We start from the raw sequence: 17,707 nt of genomic DNA, 5'->3' as shown, positions 1-17,707 counted from the left end.
GGACTGTTCCCACTGCACGACCGCGGAGGAACTGATGTCCCTGGGTCGGAGCGTCTCGGAGGAAGAGGAGGAGATGGAGACGTCGAGGGGTGAAGCGCTGGTAACTCCGGGAGCGCGAGAGGGTCTCGGCGTAGCGAGCGGTCCGAGGTGGGGGTTCGGCGCGCCCTTGGAGACGCCGCGGATACCCGCCAGCGCGTGTCGCAGAGTTTGGACTCCGGTAGCACTCAAAAAGGCGGCCGAGGCTCCCCGAGGGAAGCCACCGGGCGCACGGTCAGCGGGAGCACCAAGCAGCGCAACGCGCGCTCAGAGTTCGGTTCCGAGGACCGGAGGGACTCTGCCGCTTGTTCCGCTTGCCTCGTCTGCGACCCCAGCTAGCGCTGTGGCAGGCAGCCAGAATGTTGTCGTGGCTGCCTGTGCCTGTCTGTCCGTCCCGATGTTTTTTCCTAATCCCCTTTTCCCTCTTGTGCCCTTTATGTTAAATGTGCCGGTGTGTGTGTTTGTGACTGTGCCTGTGTTTAATGTTTTTTCCCCTGTCTTCCCAGGGAGGGTGTTTTAGAGCTGTTCGCGGCGGTTCCCGCCATCGGGGGAGGCGGCTCTCAGGGACTCGTGAGTCTGACGGCTCCGGACCTGCCTGTTGGTGTAGGTTCGGGGCTTTCCAGCTTCGCGGGACGCTCCGGGAGTAGCCCCTGGTGGCAGGCTCTGTCATGGTGACAGCTCCGGACCCCTCCCTGTGGGCGTGTCGTTATGTCGACGGCGTGCAGTTATGTCCATGTTTGTAGTTCTGTGGGTGTGTGTCGTCTGTGAGCATGTTCGTACTCTCACCTGTGCCTTGTCTCGAAATCACGAGGGTATGCGTTAATCAGCTATATATATTGTGCGTTCGCGCAATGTCTTGTGCTCGTCTTTGTCTAAAGTTTCGTGCCTATGTGAGAGTGTCTATTTGTGCTTGCCCTCCGCACGGAGCTTAACGTGGTCTTGTCTCATTAAACGTTTTATGTTGCACGTTCGACGATCGTCGTGACTCCTCCTTCAAGCTTCACATAAACATATAACTTTTGTAACTTTTATAACCTAGCCACTAGGGCATGGGTTAAAGCAAGAAATTTTCATTTGACTGAAAATTTTTTCTTGGCAAAAGACAATGCCAGCAATTACTGAAAATGTGGTGTAGTTGGGACACGGCCTCTTTTGCCTAATTCTACACAATAAACACATTTATAAAGTATATTTATCTAAACAGCCTGTGTAAGGAGAGAAGAGAGAATGAACACCTGAGCAATAAATGTACATAAATGTGTATTTAATGGGAGTTATCTGGGGGTCCTCTTCCAGAAAATTATTTAAAGATCAAGTCAAATTTAGTGAATCCTGGTGAGAGGTATGAAGCTCTCTTGTTTTTATCAGATTCACCATCGCAAAAACATAAGCCGTAAGATTACCTGCTTTAAGTAGGTATGTTACAAAAAAATTAACACCACTGGATAGAGCTTTTAAATACAAACAGAACAACACCATCCATGTTAAGCCTGGTTTAAGCCTTTATACTTGACGCAGCACGAGTGGCGTGAGCAGCGCGAGGGTCTGCACGCCGAAAATGACGTAATCGCGGTGGCTCCACCCGTGCGCGAGAGCCTCGCAGTCGTGCACCTCTCGAATTTTGTAACTTCGCGCGCACAGCACTTCAGCGCAGTGAACCAAGTCATGTTTGCCGGGTTCATACACCTTTATAAGGTGGAATTAAAGCACTTGTACGTCACTTTCAAGGTCCATTTCAACGCGTTCTCAACGTTAAATTTAATTAAGTTAAATATTTATACATATACTCGAAATGATTCGAAATAATTATCTTTTTATCACATTATTTAATGGTGGTTTATTTTCAAAACGCCCAATCTTAACGACTTCACGTTCTCTCATGTTTCATCCTGGAATTACAAGAGGCTCGTATTTGTTAGCGTAATAACTGTTCAGTCAGACAGATATTTGTTGTGAAACGAAGTAGTTACATTTTCAAGCATTTTAAAGTACTTTAGCCTAAATACCAGCACTAATGCAACATTACAATTGGTCAGGTAAATGTTCATTCCCCTGTTTTTGAGGGGACTACACTGCAAAAAGAATGTGACGCAGCAAGTAGCCTCCGCCGTTCGCGCAGGTGTACAGAGTCGCGCGCTACGGTCATGCCAGGCAGGAGGGGGGTAAAAACTTTTCTACGTAACATGCGCAAATCTGAAGGCGGAATGAACCGCAAGTCAATCAAATGACACCGCCGTCATCCATCCAGCGCTGATGAGCGCCAGTGAGAATCATATTTTGGCCACAAAACAGATAGCACGTGCGTGTGTTGTTTATTATGATTTGACGGATTTTTTCCCCAAAAAAATCAAATGACGGAAATCCGTCGTAGTGACGGAGAACTTTAACCCATGCACTAAGGTGCACACACCAGTGTATTTTAGTGCCGGTCCCAAGCCTGGATAAATAGGGAGGGTTGCGTCAGGAAGCTAGCTGATGCGATGGAGAGGAGGAAGATGGATATACTGTGAGTACAGGAGACCAAGTGGAAGGGGAGCAATGCCAGGAGCATTGGTGGTGGTTTCAAACTCTTCTATCATGGTGTAGACAGGAAGAGAAATGGAGTAGGGGTAATCCTGAAGGATGAGTTTAGTAAGAGTGTAGTGGAGGTAAAGAGAGTAAGTGACAGGGTGATCTGTGTAAAGTTAGAGATTGACGTGGTGATGATGAATGTCATCAGTGCTTATGCTCCTCAGGTAGGTTGTGATATGGAGGAGAAAGAAGAATTCTGGAGAGAGTTAGATGAAGTTGTTTTGCTGGTTCCCAAAGAAGAGAGAATGGTTATTGGAGCAGATTTAAATGGACATGTTGGTGGAGGGAACAGTGGTGATGAGGTGGTGTTGGGTAGATATGGTGTTAATGTAAGAAATACGGAAGGCCAAATGGTGGTAGATTTTGCTAAAAGGATAAAGATGGCTGTAGTTAACACTTACTTTAAGAAAAAGGAAGAGCACAGGGTAACATAAGAGTGGGGGAAGATGCACACAGGTCCACTATATCCTCTGTAGGAGACGAAACCTGAAAGAGGTTAGTGATTTGCAAGATGTTACCCAGGGAGATTGTAGCTAAACAGCATAGGATGGTGATATGTAGGATGGTTTTGGAGGTGAAGAAGAGGAGGGGGGGGAGGAACCTAAGATCAGGTGGTGGAAGTTAAAGGATGAGGACTGTGGTGTAAAATTCAGGGATGAGGTGAGGCAGGTACTGGGTAATGGTGGTGGTGTTCTGGATACCTGAGATGAGACTTCAAATGCAGTGAGGGATGTGGCTAGGAAGGTACTTGGTGTGACCTCAGGACAGAGGAAGATAGACAAGGAGTCATGGTGGTGGAATGAGGAAGTTCAGGAAAGTTTGAGAGGAAAGCGGTTGGCTAAAAAGAATTGGGATTTTCAGCGAGATGAAGAAAGTAGACAGAGGTACAAGGAGATGTGTCGCAAGGCAAAGAGAGCAGTGGCAGAAGCTAAAGAGAAGGCATATAGCAAGCTGTATGAGAAGTTGGACACTAAGGAAGGGGAAAAGGATCTGTACAGATTGGCCAGACAGAGAAACTGTGATGGGCAGGATGTGCAGCAGGTTTGGATGATAAAGGATAAAGATAGAAATGTGTTGTCTGGTGAGGAGAGTGTCTTGGGAAGGTGAAAGGAGTATTTTGAGGAGCTGATGAATCAAGAGAATGAAAGGGAAAGAAGGTTAGAAGAGGTAGAGGTTGTGAATCAGGAAGTGCCCCAGGTGAGCAAGGAGGAAGTAAGGGCTGCAATTCAGAGAATAAAGTGTGGTAAGGCAGTTGGACCAGATGATATTCCAGTGGAGGCATGGAAATGTTTGGGAGAGACAGCAGTGGAGTTTTTGACTGGGTTATTTAACAGAATCTTGGAAGGTCAGAAGATGCCTGAGGAGTGTAGACAAAGCATAATGGTGCCGATTTTCAAGAATAAGGGCCACGTTCAGAGCTGTAGTAGTTACAGGGGAATAAAGTTGATCAGTCACTGCCTGAAAATCTGGGAAAGAATAGTGGAAGCTAGGCTTAGCAGAGAGGTAGAGATCTGTGAGCAACAGTATGGTTTCATGCCAGCTAAGTGCACCACAGATGCTATGTTTTCCTTTGAGAGTGTTAATGGAGAAGTATAGGGAAGGACAGAAGGAGTTACATTGTGTGTTTGTTGACTTAGAGAAAGCTTATGATAGAGTACCGAGACCGGAACTGTGGTATTGTATGAGGAAGTCAGGAATATTAGAAAAGTATATGAGGGTAGTGCAGGATATGTATGAGAACAGTGTGACAGCAGTGAGATGTACGGTAGGAATGACAGACGGGTTTAAAGTGGGGGTAGGACTACATCAGGGATCAGCCCTGTGTCCCTTCCTCTGAGTTCTCGCAATTGTCATGGACAGACTGACGGATGAGGTTAGACAGGAGGGAGCAGGTGGAGGTGAGCTTAGAAAGATGGAAATATGCTTTGAAGAGCAGGGGAATGAAAGTGAGCATGAGTAAAACAGAGCACGTGTGTGAATGAGAGGGCAGACGGTGGACAAGTCCAGCTACAAGGAGTTGATTTGGTGAAGGTTGACGAGTTTACCTACTTAGGGCGAGGATACAGAGTAATGGAGGAACTAAAAGAGAGGTAAAAAAGAGAGTGCAAGCAGGGTGAGGTGGATGGCATAAAGTGTCTGGGGTGATCTGTGATAGAAGGTTGTCGGCTAGAATGAAAGGAAAGAGCTATAGGACAGTAGTGAGACCTGCTATGTTGTATGGACTGGAGACAGTGGCACTGACAAAGAGACAGGTGAGGGAGATGGAGGTGTCTGAGATGAAGATGTTGAGATTCTCATTTGGAGTGACGAGGAAGGATAAGATCAGAAATGAGTTTATTAGAGGATCAGCACATGTAGCACGTTTTGGAGATAAAGTTAGAGAAGCAAGATTGAGATGGTTTGGACATGTACAGAGGAGGGAGGAGAGGTATATTGGTAGGAGGGTTTTGAGGATGGAACTTCCAGGCAAGAGGAGGAGAGGTAGACCTAAGAGGAGGTTTATGGATGCAGTGGTAGAGGATATGAGACTGGCTGGTGTGTCAGTGGAGGACACTCAGGACAGGGCCAGATGGAGTAGTTTGATCCGCTGTGGCAACCCCTAAACGGGAATAGCCGAAAGAAGAAGAAGAAGACGATGTTTTGTTTTATAACTTTTATAATTTTGTAAATTTTATGTGTTTCTCACACTACTGGCAAACTACACACATTTTAGTTAAAACGTAAAACTAGTAGCTAAACTACATTAAAGCTTTACACTAGCTACACACACACAATACATCTAGTCTTTGTCACTAGCTAGGCTACATGGCAGAAAATACAGACTTTGTGTGATATAATCTGCTCATTCACCTTTAAACATTTTAATTAAATTGACAGTTCTCATCAACAGATGATAACCTCCCAACAGTTAAAATTATATTAATAATTAACCAAATGTTTATCTTCCACATTTAAGTATGGGAAATTTGGAAATGTGACAAAACTGTTCTGTTTATATGAGTGTTATATGAAGTACAATGACTCACTTGTGAAGAGTTCATTTTCAATGCATTGCATATTGATCTGTATATGAAATCTGTGTTTTCTGGCTATGAGGTTCTGCTTTCATATAAACAGCCGCACATCGTTTTTTAATTGCTCTTGTAAACACCTCTAAAATTGACATAATTGCATAAATGTTCAAACTGAATTAATGTACATCTCATTTTGGATCATTGCAGAATTTTTCATCAATAATTAAACCGTTCTCATGGCATGTGCCTGTGTCTGCAGATGGAGATTTGGAGAATTGAGTCCGTGTGCCCCTTGTTAGCAACACTGTTTCTTGGAGTGGTAATCCTTGGCACTGGTGTAAGTACACTATACACTGCAGAGTTATCACTACATATTGTGTGTTGCTTTATATACATGACAGGGTGCTTGTAAACACTATAGATCTCTTTCTATAGGCATTAGTCTGCATTAGAACTTTGGTGCCTGGTATTTCCACTGGCTTCCCTGACAACCGTCGTCAGTCTATGAGCAGACAGCCATCCTTCACATACTCTGAATGGACTGATGCCAAACAGGAGGATATCTATGAACTGGATGCAGTTCCAGAAACACCCGTGTTTGAATGCTTTATGGATATGAAGACAGAAAGTGACCCCACAACTCTCACAGTCAAGCCAGTGGGTCTACAGGAAAGGTGATCTTTCTTTTTATCTTTTCATGATTACACTGAACAGACACACTCCTCAGTTACTCAGAGAGAAGAAGATTAAAAATTGGACAGAGGTCCTTCATCAGCTGTAAATGGGTTTGAGAGTCCTTTTACGTATGTATGTGAGAGAGAGAGAGACAGACAGACAAAAAATCACATGGAATATATTCTTGTTAATAAATGCTTATTTAAATTAATCTTCTGTGATGCATAGACACAAAACCAGCTATTTTTGAAACATCTGCTGTTAGGGCTGGCTCAGATGCAGTTTCTCCAGCTGCCACTAGAGGCTCCCAAGTCCGTCCCAGACTCAATAAGCTCAATCAGCAGTGATCCATCACAGCTGTCTCCCTAGCTATTTAAAGAAGCTTGTTGTGACGCATCACTGCTTAATCATTTTGGTCATGCCGGTACGCTTTCAGCCCTTCTCTGCATTCTCTGTCATTACGTTTCGTTACAAGTTGTCTCACCACCTTTCTCTCACTTATTCGAGTCTCTATCTCCTGCGCCGTCCCCTTGCCCATCTCAAGTTTTCATCCACCTGTTTTACTCCTTGTCACCTGTGATAACTCGATATGTTCCCTCCACTCATGTATGATCCTGGTTTACACCTGACCTATGTGTTCTAAAGACTACGGGCAGGCGTCTTGAGCAGCTATATAAGAAAACTGGTTTACCTGTTCATCACCAGACTTATATTGATCACTTGACCAAATATAAGGATGCCTTAAACTCGGCCCGTGCTATATATTACACGTCTGCAATAAATTACTCTGGTTCCGACCCTAAGCGACTGTTTAAAATTGTTAATAATCTTCTGCGTCCCCCTTCGTCTCCTCTGGCCCTCCTACATCTGATCAATGTAACACATTTCTTAGTTTTTTCACTTACAAAGTCTGTTATCTACCAGGATCTGCTGAAAGATCAATCACGTAGTTCTTCTTTCTCCACTTCCTCCCAGATGACTGTCTCGCCCTCTCTGTCATTCTCCACTTTTCTTTAGTTAACTCTGATCATATAATTAAATTCCTCGTCAGTTTTAAGTCTACTACCTGCATTCGTGATCCTATACCTACATCTCTGCTTAAACAGGGCATCTCTTCTTTATCCTCCTCTGTCATCTTGTTAATCTTTCTCTTGTTTCTGGTCACGTTCCTTTAGATTTAAAGACATCTGCCATCACTCCGGTTATCAAGAAACAGAATGTTGACAATACTGTTTTAAATAAATATCACCCAATATCTACAGTCATGGCCAAGTTTTGGGAATGACACAAATATTATATTTTCACATGATCTGCTGGGTCCTTGGGTACTTCCTATCCGTTTACTTCCTATCTGCGCTTTCGCATCCCGATCCGAATCTACTAAACTGCTTCTGGCGGACACTTTGCGCAGAAGTCCCGTTATTTTTTTGCTGGACCTCTAGCCCTCCCCCGAGCCGGGCTACGAATTATTAAAAAACGGGCCGTTTTCATGCAATATGGAGTCTGGCCACAGAGCAGCGCCAATCCAAATAAATTGGACGTGGGATCATTTTGTGATTACCAGTCCCACTTGCAATCTATCTCTACTCTGTCCCAATAGGTGTCTACTTCAATAGATTGCAAGTGGGACGTGTGTTCAAATAGATTACGAGAGGGATGTTTTGTAATTGCCAATCCCACTTGCCATCTATATGGCCCAGTGTCACACACTGTAAACAAAAAAAATCTTAGTGACCCGTTGCACCTAATTTTTTTAGTTGGTCTAATTTAAGCTCTGCAAATTGCAAATTTTAAGTTCTGCTGACAACTACAGAATTCAGTCTAATTAAAGAAAATAAGTTGAGCCAACAAAATGTTATATATTAACCAAATACACCTAGTGAGTCCAACAAAATGTTTTATGTTGTTCCAGCTACAATTGTTTAGTTCAGGTAATTAATCATTAGTATCCAAGTTGCCTGAACTATACATTTTATGCTTTATGAAGTAAATTCAAAATATACAGAATATAATTAAGTAATTGTGCATTTTATTTGTATGTCAAAAAGTAAACATAAATTATTACCAAACAGGCATATGAGAGCTGCTTTATAAATGTAATAAAAATTGAAACGTCGTCGAGTCAGGAGGACAAGAATGAGCCATGACACCAAGGTTAGCTCAATGCTATTTTATTAGCAATACGCTAACGGCAAAAACACACTGGTTCTAAGGGAGGGGGGACACTAACACGCATACAACACACATCCAGGGAAACGGGGGAACTGACCGCAGAGCTGTATGTGGTTGGAAAAAGTATCTAAAAAAGTACTTAATTAGAAATTGATTGGGCTTCAGCAAATGCTTAATTACTACGCAGATCTAGCTAGCTAGGTAGTTAACGTAAGTCCGCATGCTAACAGTTTGCCGACGTGAGGTAGTTAAATTCCAAACGGACAGTTAACGTGTAACGGTTAATTAACTGTTAATCGGTAGCTTATCCTTGCCAACCACAACAGTATTAACACTAACATTACTAAACTCATAGCAAAGTTAAACACTGAAAAACAACTTGTTGGCTTAGCGCTAGTTTTGATAACTATACGTTTGGAAAATATGTTGAAATACGACCTAGTTCAAAATTCAAACTCAACAAACACCACCAAGTTAGTTGTGTTAGCTTAGTAAAGATCCACATTAACTTCACTCAGTGAACGTTTGAAGTCCTCTAGATAAATGGTGAAACGCTGGGTCTTCATTTTAGTTTTGGTGCAGAAGGCGCCAAGAAAATCTTCTCTCGAGCATGCGCATTAGTTTCACCACTACCACTATTGCTCGCCCAACACAGTTTTTTACTTTGGACTTGACATGTTGACTGGGAACCATAATGCTCATCAATCAATCAATCAATCAAAGTTTATTTGTATAGCGCTTTTCACAACACATGTTGTCACAAAGCGCCTTACAGGATTTAAAAGGTTAACAATACTACGGGTCCAAAACCCTAATTAGCAAGCCAAGGGCGACAGTGGCGAGGAAAAACTCCCTAAGATAGTGGGGAATAGGAAGAAACCTCGGGAGAACCAAGACTCAAAAGGGAACCCATCCTCCATTGGGCGGCCCGTTAACACACAGATTACACAAAATACAGACAAATACACAAGTCACACACAAATCACACAATCAGACTAAGTAAAGGTAAAAATGAAAGTTATGGGTTATGATATTGTCACTGTAAATGTCTGTTGATGAACGCCAGGCTTTCATTCCGTGTCGGAGCAGCGATGCTGGTATTGTAGGCTCCGACTGCAATGTTACTCTCCAGGTGAACCTCGGTGAAAAGATACGAGATGTAGTAAATATGTAACAGATTAATCAAAGGCCAAACTAAACAGATGAGTCTTTAATCGAGTTTTAAACATTGAGACTGTGTCTGAGTCCCGAATAGAGGCAGGAAGATTATTCCACAATTGTGGAGCTTTAAAAGAAAAGGCTCTTCCACCTGCTGTGATCTTTTTGATCCTAGGAACAGTTAATAACCCTGCGTCCTGCGAGCGAAGTGAACGCGCTGGGTTATATTGTTCAATAAGTTCACTAAGATAGTCTGGAGCTAAGCCATGCAGCGTTTTATATGTTAATAAAAGTATTTTATAGTCAATACGGAATCTAATTGGCAGCCAGTGTAATGACGATAGTACGGGACTAATGTGATCAAACTTTTTAGTTTTTGTTAAAACTCGTGCTGCTGCGTTCTGAACCAGCTGGAGTTTGTTTATCGATTTACCAGAACATCCAGCTAGGAGACTGTTGCAATAATCTAAACGAGAGGATATGAATGCATGGATTAGTTTTTCTGCATCACTAATATTTAATGTTTCTAATTTTGGCAATGTTGCGCAAGTGAAAGAACGCTACCCTAGTTATATTATTAATATGTGTATCGAACGAGAGATCTGGGTCTATTGTGACGCCCAAGTTCTTTACCTCTGCGCTGGGGGTTATAGTAAAAGAATGTAGATTCAATGCTGCATTATGTATCTTGTCTCTCGCAGTCCTAGACCCAACTATTATCAATTCTGTTTTATCGGCATTTAGTGCTAGAAAGTTACACGCCATCCAATGTTTTATCTCTTCTACACATTTCTCAATCTTACTGTTTGCGCCTAAATCATCGGGTTTTGCCGATAAATATAGCTGAGTGTCGTCTGCGTAGGAATGGAAACTGATGTCATGCTTATGCATAATTTCGCCTAAGGGTAACATGTACAGTGTGAATAGAAGTGGTCCTAGGACTGTCCCTTGTGGGACACCATATTTAACCTGCACAGATTTAGAGGTTTTATTATTAACACTTACACATTGGAAGCGGTCAGTTAAATATGATCTAAACCAGGAGAGTGCGACTCCTTTAATACCTACTGTGTTTTCTAGTCTATCCAGCAAAATGTTGTGGTCTACAGTATCAAAAGCTGCACTAAGATCCAACAGTATAAGGAACGAGACGAGCCCATTATCGGCTGATATTAGTAGATCATTCACTACCCTGAGTAAAGCTGTTTCAGTGCTGTGGTTTGGTCTAAATCCTGATTGGAATTTTTCATGGATACTATTTGATTGGAGATAGTGGTTTAACTGATTAGAAACTGCTTTTTCTAAAATTTTAGAGATAAATGGGAGATTAGAAATGGGTCTATAGTTGGCTAAAATCTGCGGATCGAGATTCTGTTTTTTAATCAAGGGTCTAATTACGGTGCATTTTAATTGTTTGGGCATGTAACCTAGGTTAAGGGAGGAGTTAATCATATTAAGTAAGGGCCCTGCAATGGCTGGGAGTAGGTCTTTAAATAGACGGGTTGGAACTGGGTCAAATATACATGATGTAGACTTAGACGAATTAATCAGTGTTGTGAGCTCTTTTTGCGATATAGGATTGAAGATATTTAGCTCAGTAATATTTTTGGATGCATAGTTACTAATAGCTGAACTACTGGGGTTGGATTGGAGGTTAGGCTGCGATGTATTATGACTCTGTAGTCGGATATTATCTATTTTATTATTGAAAAAGTTTAAAAATTCATCGCTAGTGTGTGTAAGTGCTGTGTTAGAACTAGTGTCGTTGATATTTCTTGTTAGTTTAGATACCGTCGCGAAGAGAAATCTAGGGTCATTCACTGAACACAAAATATTAAGTTGAATGGTAAAAATGCAGCAGCTGATGGCACAACTCGTTTTTTGTTTTTGGAGTAACTATTTTTGTTTCATGTTTTGCCCACATAAATTTTTATATTCACAGAACATAAGCAAACAAAGATTTTTTACAGTGCAGTGGGTTCAAATAGATTGCCAAGGGCACGTTTTGGGATTACTAATCCCAGTTGCAATCTATTTCAACTATGTCCCAATTGGAGTCTACTTTAATAGATTGCAAGTGGGACGTGTGTTCAAATAGATTGAAAATGGGATGTTTTGTGATTACCAATCCCTCTTCCAATCTATTTGACCCAGTGTCACAGTGGGTTCAAATAGATTGCTAGTGGGATGTTTTGTAATTACCAATCCCACTTCCAATCTATTTGACCCAATGTCCCACTTCCAATCTATTGCAATCTGTCAAACAGATAGCAAGTAGGATGCTTTTTACCTTCCATCCAACTTGCAATCTATTATTGTTAATGGGATGATGTTGAAAAGCAGAGTCCTGACAATACATTGGTTGCGAGAGCTGCCATACGCCATACGTTGTTAGAAATTCTGCCTTCAGGAATCAGATTCAGGAGACTGGACCAATTTAGACCAATTAACACTAGAGCCCCTGAGATTTCAGGATTCTCAGGACATCACCCCTCCTTCTTCTCCTTCTTGCCAGCAATTAGCAAAGCCAAACATCACCCTTTATTATGTTAATTCACAGAGCAAGTCTCTGCACCCAGAAAGTCAAACAAGCAGATCACAAACAAGCAGAAACACAAATGCTTCTATCAAATGCTTCTAACACAATTATAAATAGATAGATAGATAGATAGATAGATAGATAGATAGAGAGGTAGTATAAGAAATGTACAAAGAGCAAGATTCAAGCCTGCTGTTTAGATCACAAACAAGCAAAAACACAAATGCTTCTATCAAATGCTTCTAACACAAATATAGATAGATAGATAGAGAGCACATGAATTTGTTTTCCTGTCTTTTCCTCTCCTTTTCCAGCCTGCTGTTTAGATCACAACATTTATCAGTGATGCAGTGATGCAACGCGACCATGCTAATTTCCGCTAGCAATGATATGGGATTTCCTATATAACATTAGCATCAAGCTAATTGCGCCATATAATTTCTTAGCTTTTCAAACGCGAATTACAGAAAGTGTTCGATTACAACAAATATTATATAGTATAGTATATGAAATATACAAAGAGCAAGATTCAAACAATTTTATTTATTTTTATTGTTTGACGGGACTCATTAGAGAAACTGTCGTCTCTACGTGCGCTTGAATTGTATCTTTTGAAACACGAGTCTACAAATTTTCCGCTGTTTGTAAACAATTTCTAATCTCCCATTTATCTCTAAAATTCTAGAAAAAGCAGTTTACAATCAGTTAAACCATTATCTCCAATCAAATGGTATCCATGAACAGTTCCAATCAGGATTTAGACCGAACCACAGCACTGAAACAGCTTTACTCAGGGTAGTGAATGATTTACTAATATCGTCCTATAATGGGTTCATCTCGTTCCTTATACTGTTAGATCTTAGCGCAGCTTTTGATACTGTAGAACACAACATTTTGCTGGATTGACTAGAAAACATGGTAGGTATTAAAGGAGTTGCACTCTCCTGGTTTAGATCATATCTGACCAACAGCTTCCAATGTGTAAATGTTAATAATAAAATAAAACATCTAAATCTGTGCAGGTTAAATATGGTGTCCCACAAGGGACAGTCCTAGGACCACTTCTATTTACACTTTACATGTTACCCTTAGGCGAGATTATGCATAAGCAAGACATCAGTTTCCACTCCTACGCAGATGACACCCAACTATATTTATCACCTAAACCCGATGATTTAGGTGTAAACAGTAAAATCGAGAAGTGTGTAGAAGAGATAAAACATTGGATGGCGTGTAACTTTCTAGCACTAAATCCAGATAAAACAGAGCTAATAATAGTTGGGTCTAGGGCAGTGAGAGACAAGTTACGTAATGTAGCATTGAATCTACATTCCTTTACTATAACCCCCAGCACAGATGTAAAGAACTTAGGCGTCACAATAGACCCAGATCTCTCGTTCGATTCACACATTAATAATATAATTAGGGTAGCTTTCTTTCACTTGCGCAACATTGCTAAAATTAGAAACATATTAAATACTAGTGATGCAGAAAAACTAATCCATGCATTCATATCATCTCGTCTAGATTATTGCAATAGTCTTCTAGCTGGATGTTCTGGTAAATTGATAAACAAACTCCAGCTGGTTCAGAATGCAGCAGCGCGAGTTTTAACGAATTTGATCACATTAGTCCCGTACTATCGTCATTACACTGGCTGCCAATTAGATTTTGTATTGACTATAAAATACTTTTATTAACATATAAAACACTGCATGGCTTAGCTCCAGAGTATCTTAGTGAACTTATTGATCATTACAACCCAGCATGTTCACTTCGTTCTCAAGACGCAGGGTTATTAACTGTTCGTAGGATCAAAAAGATCACAGCAGGTGGAAGAGCCTTTTCTTTTAAAGCTCCACAACTGTGGAATAATCTTCCTGCCTTTATTCGGGACTCAGACACAGTCTCAATGTTTAAAACTCGACTAAAGGCTTATCTGTTTAGTTTGGCCTTTGAATAATCTGTTACATATTTACCACATCACATATCTTTCTTCTCCAAGGTTCACCTGGGGAGTAACACTGCAGTCTGAGCCTACAATACCAGTATCATCACTCCGACACGGAATGAAAACCTGGCATTCATCACAAGACATTTACATTGACAATATCAACACCCAGAACTTTCATTCTAGTTACCTTATACTTAGCCTGATTGTGTGATTTGTTTGTGATTTGTGTATTCATCTGTATAATTTGTTTTTGTGTAATTTGTGTGTTAACGGGCCGCCCAATGGAGGATGGGTTCCCCTTTGAGTCTTGGTCCTCCCGAGGTTTCTTCCTAATCCCCACCATCTAGGGAGTTTTTCCTTGCCACTGTTGCCTTTGGCTTGCTCATTAGGGATTAGGACCCATAGTATTGTTAACCTTGTAAATCCTGTAAAGCGCTTGTGTTGTGAAAAGCGCTATATAAATATATTTGATTTGATTTGACGGCTTCAGTGTTCACAAGTTTATTGACACACAGAGCATGTAACATAAGGTGGATCATGACCAGTTCTACTGTAGTCTATTTTGGGAGGACCTTATCTACATTGTGGAATGTGGGAGGAGGAAGGAGGAGGAAGACGAGGAGTTTAAGGGGGGTAAGTGGGGGATGAAGGTGAGGAGGAAGAGGAGCTTAAGGAGGTGTCACTGTGGGATGAAGGTGAGGGCACTTGTGCAATCAACATTGGGTAGGGTAGTTGATGGTTGTCACCTTAGGGTTAAGACTTCAAAGGATATACAAACAAAGGACAGAGGTGCTGGGCATGCAAATGTGGGCAACCATCACACTTCTCAGGGATTCTGATAATTGATTGCCCCTGCTCTAGTGCGACAGCACACCCCATTGGCCAGAAATCTAAGTAGAGTTCTGGAGGTGCCTCCCGAACTCATTGTTGGTGTCAGATATGGGGTAACCCCAAACATCAGGTCAAGGTTCGGGCCAAAAAAGAACATTTATTTTCCTACAACTCACTTCCAATCTGTTGCAATCAGTCAAATAGTTTGTGAGTGGGATGCCAGTCAAACAGATTGAAAGTGGGATGTTTTGTACTTACCAATCCCACTTGCAATTTGTTGTCTATCTTCATAAATTGGGAGTGGGACATGATTCAAACAAGTGGGATGCTTTGTGCTTACCATCCAACTTGCAATCTATTGGGTGTTTGACCTTGAGGCCTACAAGGCAATAGGTTGATGGCTGCCATACACCAACACTTTGAGTGTTTGACCTCAAACTTGGGATCCTGTATCAGACTAAGACCAAGAAGAGCTCCACCGATTTTGGGGCACCTACACACGTGGACAAAATTGTTGGTACCCCTTGGTTAATGACAGAAAAACCCACAATGGTAACAGAAATAACTTTAATCTGATAAAAGTAATAATAAATAAAAGTTCTATGAAAATGTACAAATGAAAGTCAGACATTGCTTTCAACCATGCTTTAACAGAATTATTTTAAAAAATAAACTCATGAAACAGGCCTGGACAGAAATGATGGTACCCTTGAAAATAATGTGACCAAATGGACATGTTAAATCAAGGTGTGTTCACTAATTAGTATCACAGGTGTCTACAATATTGTAATCAGTCAGTGGGCCTATATATAGGGCTACAGGTAGTCACTGTGCTGTTTGGTGACAAGGTGTGTACCACACTCAACATGAACCAGAGGAAGCAAAGAAAAGAGCTGTCTCAGGACATTAGAAAGAAAATAATAGACAAGCATGTTAAAGGTAAAGGTTGTAAGACCATCTCCAAGCAGCTTGATGTTCCTGTGACTACAGTTGCACATGTGATTCAGAAATTTAAGATCCATGGGACTGTAGCCAACCTCCCTGGACGTGGACGCAGGAGGAAAATTGATGACAAATCAAAGAGATGGATAACACGAATGGTAACAAAAGAATCAAGAAAAACATCTAAAGAGATTCAAGGTGAACTTCAAGCTCAAGGAACATCAGTCTCAGATCAAACTATCCGTCAATGTTTGAGCCAAAGTGGCCTTCATGGGAGACGACCAAGGAGGACACCATTGTTGACAACAAAACATAAACAAGCCAGACTGGAATTTGCCAAACTTCATGTTGACAAGCCACAAAGGTTCTGGGAGAATGTCCTATGGACAGATGAGACAAAAATGGAACTTTTTGGCAAGGCACATCAGCTCTATGTTCACAGACGGAAAAATGAAGCATATGAAGAAAAGAACACTGTCCCTACTGTGAAACATGGAGGAGGCTCTGTTATGTTCTGGGGCTGCTTTGCTGCATCTGGCACAGGGTGTCTTGAATCTGTGCAGGGTATAATGAAATCTCAAGACTATCAAGGGATTCTAGAGAGAAATGTGCTGCCCAGTGTCAGAAAGCTTGGTCTCAGTCGTAGGTCGTGGGTCTTACAACAGGATAATGACCCAAAACACACATCTAAACACTCAAGAATGGCTAAGAGGAAAACACTGGACTATTCTGAAGTGGCCTTCTATGAGCCCTGACCTAAATCCTATTGAGCATCTTTGGAAGGAGCTGAAACATGCCGTCTGGAAAAGGCACCCTTCAAACCTGAGACAGCTGGAGCAATTTGCACATGAGTGGGCCAAAATACCTGCTGAGAGGTGCAGAAGTCTCACTGACAGATACAGGAATCGTTTGATTGCAGTGATTGCCTCAAAAGGTTGTGCAACAAAATATTAAGTTAAGGGTACCATCATTTCTGTCCAGGCCTGTTTCATGAGTTTATTTTTTAAAATAATTCTGTTAAAGCATGGTTGAAAAGCAATGTCTGACTTTCATTTGTACATTTTCATAGAATTTTTATTTATTATTACTTTTATCAGATTAAAGTTATTTCTGTTACCATTGTGGGTTTTTCTGTCATTAACCAAGGGGTACCAACAATTTTGTCCACGTGTGTACGTTATTCAGGTGGTGTTCAGGCCAGGCACATGGGTGTTTGACCTTTAGGCCTAAACAGCAATAGGTTGACTGCAGCCATACGCCAACCGGCCCCATATGTATGCTTGTGACCTTTATATGTGTTAGAAGGCCTGAGGCCTAAAATGGCAAATTCAAAAGTTAGCCACTACTGTTCATCTCCTCTCTTATCTCCATCTACTGCTCATGTCAACATCAACAAATGGTGAGAAACACTTGAGGTCCATATTTAATATCACCATCCACCATAAAACACTTCTGGAACTACAGTACTTAACACCAGTTTTCCTGAATATCTTTAATTCATTGGTCTCCTGCTTTTTTTATTGTCAAATGACTACGTGGTATCCATGTGAGTGAGCTTGACGGCCACATTGCAGGGAAGTTCATGCTGTTCACTGCTCCATTCTCTTATGATTTATGTTGACCACCATCATTCCAATTCCTCCCAAATTATAGGACTAAATGACTACAGAGCTGTGGTTGTTGTTTGGTTGAAGCTTACATTGTTGAGTAATTTTTTGTGTGGTGGATTATACTTGCTATGCTTTTACAAATATCTTGGTATTTGTTTTGGCCTGTCTGTCAGTATGGCTGCCTTACTTGCTCAGTCATGAAATT

The 17,707-nt window shown here is 41.4% G+C and overlaps 1 protein-coding gene across 4 annotated transcripts in view; it reads left to right on the top strand.

Moving 5' to 3' along the window:
• ptpn5 (protein tyrosine phosphatase non-receptor type 5) overlaps positions 1 to 17,707 on the top strand; it is a 182,497-nt gene that overhangs the window by 114,275 nt on the left and 50,515 nt on the right. For all 4 annotated transcript variants that reach the window (XR_013131009.1, XM_077006761.1, XM_077006961.1 and 1 more), the window contains 2 exons: positions 5,881 to 5,958; positions 6,057 to 6,295. Coding sequence is in view for 3 of the 4 variants with exons in the window: in XM_077006761.1 (XP_076862876.1) it covers positions 5,881 to 5,958; positions 6,057 to 6,295 (317 nt within the window). In the remaining variant the exon portion in view is untranslated. The remainder of the gene's footprint in view (positions 1 to 5,880; positions 5,959 to 6,056; positions 6,296 to 17,707) is intronic.

The sequence above is a fragment of the Brachyhypopomus gauderio genome, chromosome 1 (genome assembly GCF_052324685.1).
Source record: "Brachyhypopomus gauderio isolate BG-103 chromosome 1, BGAUD_0.2, whole genome shotgun sequence".
Lineage (NCBI taxonomy): Eukaryota > Metazoa > Chordata > Actinopteri > Gymnotiformes > Hypopomidae > Brachyhypopomus > Brachyhypopomus gauderio.
This window is presented reverse-complemented; position numbering and strand designations above follow the sequence as displayed.